This window comes from Clytia hemisphaerica, unplaced genomic scaffold, assembly GCF_902728285.1.
Source record: "Clytia hemisphaerica strain Z4C2 unplaced genomic scaffold, Clytia hemisphaerica genome assembly, whole genome shotgun sequence".
Lineage (NCBI taxonomy): Eukaryota > Metazoa > Cnidaria > Hydrozoa > Leptothecata > Clytiidae > Clytia > Clytia hemisphaerica.
The window spans coordinates 1952375-1958454 of NW_027104297.1; the positions used below are offsets into that span (position 1 = coordinate 1952375).

The following is a 6080-nucleotide window of genomic DNA, read 5'->3' on the forward strand; positions in this document are numbered from 1 at the left end:
AATTTTCAAAGAATCTTTGTATTCGTCTTTTATTTTAAATCAAACTCGATAGTGCTCGATGATAAACAAAAGATACCAGAACCGAGTAAAATTGAAAATAATTGTCTTTCAATAAAAGTTCATAACTTAAAGTTTTGTGCTTCTGCACTTGTTCAAATGTACAAGAGTGAAATAATCTATAAAAATCTTTGTGTAAAACAATAGAACATGCAGATAATTAGATGATTCAACTGTTTAGACAAGGGGTAATAAAAGCGACGGACTTCGTCAAAAAAAGTAGAAATATAATTTTTAGTCTGTTGGGACTAGTTTAAAGTTTTTCAAAATTAACCCTTTCCGGACGCACGGGCCACTGGGTGGCCCATGAATCGTGTTCCTATATGACGCACAGGCCACCGGGTGGCCCATAGCTTTGTAAAAGATTTTAACAGTTTTCGCGCCAAAATACAATAACATGGTTTTGAATAATGATTTTGAGATAAATTTCCCATAACCTGCAAAAAACCGCTTTTCGATATCTTGTTTACAACAAGAATTATAAATTTTCAATGTTTGTTGCAAATTTACTCAGGCTAAATCTGTAAGGGAAAAATTGCTCAAAAATTTGGACAAAAAATTACTTTACTCAGATTCTTGGAAAGCTTATGACATGAAATTTTTTTTACCCGGTCAGTAATTCAGTTCTCTAAATCATATTCAAAGTTCAAGGCGTAAAGCAAATGCCTTTTACTCTATTTCTTTATTCAAAGTCAAAGATTTTGCCTTTCCGAAAAAAAATCTGCCGATTTTTCGGTCACGTGACCAGGTGTCAGCCATATTTAAAATTTTTTTTTTTTGGTATTTCAAAACCCCTATTACATGTGAAAAAAATGAGGTATTACTTATCGTGATATCTTTATCAATCACTTTCTATTGCAATTTTAGTGAAGCCAGTCAAAAATCAAATTTTTGTTTGCGTCATATATAGTAGAGGGCATTTTGTAAAATCGCATGACTGTTTTGTTAGAAGCACTTGTTATACATTTTTGGAAAGCTAAGGGGTAGGGGAATCGAAATTACTATGTTTCCAATTTTTTTTCGGACACTTTGGTGTGATTTTCGGACAAATATGACGGTCTCAGGCAAAAATCATAGGGTTATAAATTAATGAAAATTTTAGCTCGAGAAAACGGAGACCTGTTGTATATTTTTGGAAAGCATTCAAAAAATTAGGATTAGAGATATATTGCAAGTATAGGTGATTTCAGTACCTAACTCGAGATATTGAGCTTCAAAAAGCGCAAAAACTGGACGAAATAGCTGTTTCTGGCTGAAAAACACGGTTTTCAAGGGTTAATATCTCGAGCTAGGTACAGAAATCACCTATACTCGCAACATATCTCTAATCTTAATTTTTTGAGAGCTTTCCAAAAATATACAACAGGTCTCCGTTTTCTCGAGCTAAAATTCTCATTAATTTTTAACCCTATGATTTTTGCCTGAGACCGTCATATTTGTCCGAAAATCACACCAAAGTGTCCGAAAAAAAATTGGAAACATAGTAATTTCGATTCCCCTACCCCTTAGCTTTCCAAAAATGTATAACAAGTGCTTCTAACAAAACAGTCGAGCGATTCCAAAAAATCGAACAAAATTCCCCCTACTAATAGCCGTGAAATCATGCGTCCGGAAAGGGTTAACTTATTGGCGGCATTATAGATTAGCTCTGTTCTGATCTTTAGTTTATCAGATCGAGTTCAGACGTGATTGTCATACTTCTCTGTAAGAAAGGGCGAACCCAATTTGTATTTTGCTTTAGTTATTTATAAATATTATTCGTGAAATTATTGGTTACAATTTAAAATATTTCAAAGTTGCATTATTTTTACGCTTGTCTTGAAGTCAGTTAAATGTTTTCTACTCTACGGGAATAAAAGGAGCTTGTTTTAGACAGTGTCTTTATGCTGAGTCAGTTGAATTAAAACTACTTTTTACACAACAATATCCTGCAAACAAGTGAAAGATTGAAAGTTGTTTCGAGATGTGACCTCGCATCCTATTGCTTTTGTAAACAAAAAAAAAGCAAAGTTGATTTCGAGTAAATTTACAATCGAATGTTTTGATTATAAGATAGAAAGCGTTCTATTTATTATAAACATAAAAATATTCGAAAGAGTATCAGTAAAAGTCCCTTTGTTTGAGGAATGATTTTTTATTCAACGTATTTTCTTTTTTTCAAAACCTTTTTCTAATCTTGTCGCATTTGTTTTTACTACATCAGCATCATCAGACCTTTCAATCAAAACAAAACCTTTACTATAATATCAGCTAAAACTATGCTTCTTTTCTTTTCATTTAGACTATTTAAATAAAGTAAAAAATAACAATGAAAGAAGAATTAAAGAAATATCCACTCCGTTCAAGAGGCGGACCCTCAGTGTCCAACGTGCCTAGTCAACCACAAGGAACAACCAAGCTCGTCATTCCTCTATCCACCATCAATGTCAACAATAGCTCACCACAAGTAGTTCTCCCACCAAGCCTCGCTAACCACCCATCTTCAGCCAAAATAAAAGCCGCATTGAACAAAGCTGTTTCAACCGCACTCGCCAAAAGGTTATCAACCTCATCAACATCAAGAAAACCGATTTTTCCATCTCCTTCTTCTCTCAAGGTAGCTTCATCTTCCACAACTGCACAACCAAACAAATCTGTTGTTCCACTATCAGTGCTCCCTAATAGACTAGCTCCAAATACTGCAAATGTTCCTTCATCCACACAATCTAAATCAGCCAGTCTACCTGGCGCATCAACTATAGTTTCTCCAGTTGAAGGATCCTCAGCTGTACCGTCCAAAGCGTTGGTTATAAAATCTTCATCGCCCAAACCAGTGGCTATCAAACCACTTAGACCATCTTATTCTGGCTCAGTTCCCTTATCAGTTTTGCCATCCTCGGCATTTCAACCACCCACTAGCAAGGTTTATTCCAATATAGCATCTCAGATATCAACTGTCAAGTCGTTTTCAACTATTACAGCAGCTCAAATACCCAAAAGCAAGCTGTACTCTACTATTGCGGCTCTTCAACCACTCACTGGCAAATCAAACAAAATTACAGATCATGATTATTGCCCTACTGAAACCAAACAAGGTCAAAAACGCAAGTCGAAAAATGTTGACGATGAAAGTGCTAGTTGTAGCAAAAATGAGGGCTACACAAAAGTAAAAGTTCCAAAGTATGAGATGTCGGACACTAAACCAAAAAAGAAGACACCAAAAGTAGAAAAATCTGAAAAACCTCTCAAGAAGAAAAAAGAGAAGCCTCCGCCACCTGAAAAACGTTTGAAACGTTTGCGAACATCTATGGGTGCTGCCAGTGACCGCATTGGTCGAGCATTAAGCCAGCGGTTATTCCTGGTCAAACGTGACGAGATTATTCGTGATGAAATAGGTGCCATTCGTGCTGGATTCACCGTGCTTGGGAGTACTGGAAACGTCTACCGTGTCACTATCGGACGTCTTGTGCAATGTACCTGCCCTGATCATCAGAAAGGAAACATCTGCAAACACATTATCTTTGTAATGGTTCGCGTACTCAAGCAATCGCGGACGTCATCTCTTATCATTCAAGCTGCGCTCTTGTCCACAGAGCTGGAATCGATATTCGCCAACGTATCAACTGCAAATGATGCTGCAGTTTTAGCCACAACTGAAGTGAGAGCCGTGTTCGGAGAGAAGCCGGCACCGGAGGAGAAAGAGAAGGACGGGAAACGGAAGGAGATCACCGATGACGATGATTGTGGTGTGTGTTTCGAAGCGTTGATTGAAGCCAATGAGAAGGATTTGGATTGGTGCAAAGATGGCTGTGGCAAATCTATCCATAAACAATGTTGGAGCATGTGGAGGAAACAGGTACCTCTATTTTTGTTCTCTCGTAGCCCATGTATTTCTATATTTTTTTTTTCACTCTTCTTTTGTTTGTTTAAAACAAGGCATTTATGAATATTAAAATCGATTAGATATCCCTGTGTCACAGACCCGGTGGGACCCCTTTTTCAGAAGGAAAAAATCTCCGATGGAAAAATACCCTACGATTTCAGCCCCACTTGGAAATTGACTTTGTTTCATCCCCATTCGAAATTCAATATAAAAAAATTTCACTCCAAAACAATCCCCACAATGGATTTTTTGAGCTTGGCAATAGAAGTTCTATTCCTGCTATGACAAAAAGTTCCACTGGGAGTGTGAGACAGGGGTATCATTAGCACTTTGTTTCACGTAATAAACTGCTAAGCTTTACTCACAGACGTGATGATACTTTCATGGAAGAAATTTCCGAGATTTCTTGTGAATCACTTGCTTGAAGATTTTCTTAACTTTCTTCACCTCTTCATAACCCATGTTTTAGATGGAGAATAGCTCTTCGAAAGCAATACAAATTAAAATGATAGAGTTTTCCATTTTTATTTTTCTATAGGGCCACAATACGTGTGTTTACTGTCGTGCTGAATGGAAAGTTGTGTCGGCAGCTACAGCAACCCAAAACATCAAAAACGGTGGAGGACAAAGGTTGTCAGAAGAAGGGTATGTCAACGTAGCCCACCTTCAGGGACAGTCTTTGGAAAGAGATTGTTCAACGTATTCTGAGTGGGGGTCGTGGAACAAATCCCGTCGATGGAATCGTAGGTGGTGAGTTAGGAAATAGACGACACATTTGGAGTATAAGAAAACTGAAAACTTTTTTAAAGTAGAGCAAAGCAAACTGTTCGAGATTCGGACGTTGATCTTTTGGCGTATCTTGTGGAATGTTGACGTATTGTATCTTTGCATTTGTTTTATTGTAAATATTTTTGAGTTATCTTAATTTTTACTACTGTATATATTTTTAGGTGAAAATTTGATTTCTTTAGGTTACTTTTGGTTTCTTTTAGTTAGCTGCTATTTTATTTGTCATAAAGTTTTTGTATGGACCTTCCTACAGTTAAGCCCATCGTAGAATATTGACTTGTTTGTAAAAGCTTTAAATGAACTAAAATGTATAGAAAATTGAAATCTTAAAATTTCAAAACATACAAAAACTTACAAATTTTAGGTAGTGATTTTGTAACTTTTTAGCGTGTCAACTATTTAAACGTGTTATCATTTCTTCATTTTTATTAGACTGTATATATTGAGAAAGTAGTATTGTTTACTTTTGCTGAAGAAAACTGAAGAAAGGAATTTTCTTTTGACACGTGAATCAGCAGTATGATAAGTACTTTAATTACGAGAAAATTAGTTTTGGTGAAAAGTTCTTTTTTACGCTTTACGTTTCTACGATTTGTTCTCGACCACGAAAATTAATTCCCGCTAAAATTAGCTCCCTTTAAGTACCCTGGGTATCAGAGGATCAAGTTTTAGGAGAACTATAACCATTGAAACTATCCAAAACTTTGATATTTAAACCAAAGGTCATAGTATAGCTATTGTGTTTCCCCGTGACACGCCAATCCTGTTTCGTGGAAAATGAACCCGCCTCTTATAATATATTATCATTTGAATAGGAAGCTGCATTTGCAGCAGCAAGTAGAGAATTACTTAGGGCTTTTCTAGAAAAAAATTCTCTACACCATGATTTTTGGTATTGTTTCGCCTTTCATATCCAAGATCCTGGCAGCCTCGATCACTGCGTAATATCAACTTTTTGATGCTTACTGATAGCGATGGTATTCTCTGGCGTGCAATCAGTAACGTAAGTAAATAAAGCCTGGGATACACACCGGGACGGGGTTGAGATCCTAGATGATTGGCATGGTTACCCTGGGGGATACTAGGGTTGGCGGATGAGGGGCATGTGTGAACGGGACCTCCGAAAACCTACCCTTAGAGAGACCACATTTTTAGTGAAAAGCGTGCCCCTTAGAGAGGCTTTTGAAAATTTTCTTACAAATCGTGTTGTGAATTTTCGATTGAATTTTGAAATTTTCTGATTTTTGTCATCCTTATTATATAGAAACTTTAGAGAGGGTGAAAAACCGACTCTTATCGACCCACACACCCAGCACCCATTTTAGCCTAAGTAGCCCCCCCCCCCCCGGATTTGGTTACTTTTGTGACCAAA

The 6080-nt window shown here is 36.8% G+C and overlaps 1 protein-coding gene across 1 annotated transcript; it reads left to right on the forward strand.

Moving 5' to 3' along the window:
- Positions 1–2339: 2339 nt before the first annotated feature.
- LOC136817375 (uncharacterized) lies at positions 2340–5219 on the forward strand. Its single transcript, XM_067073716.1, has 2 exons — positions 2340–3892; positions 4458–5219. The coding sequence occupies exons 1-2, from the start codon at positions 2366–2368 to the stop codon at positions 4671–4673; spliced, it is 1743 nt and encodes a 580-aa protein (XP_066929817.1). The 5' UTR covers positions 2340–2365; the 3' UTR covers positions 4674–5219.
- Positions 5220–6080: the final 861 nt, after the last annotated feature.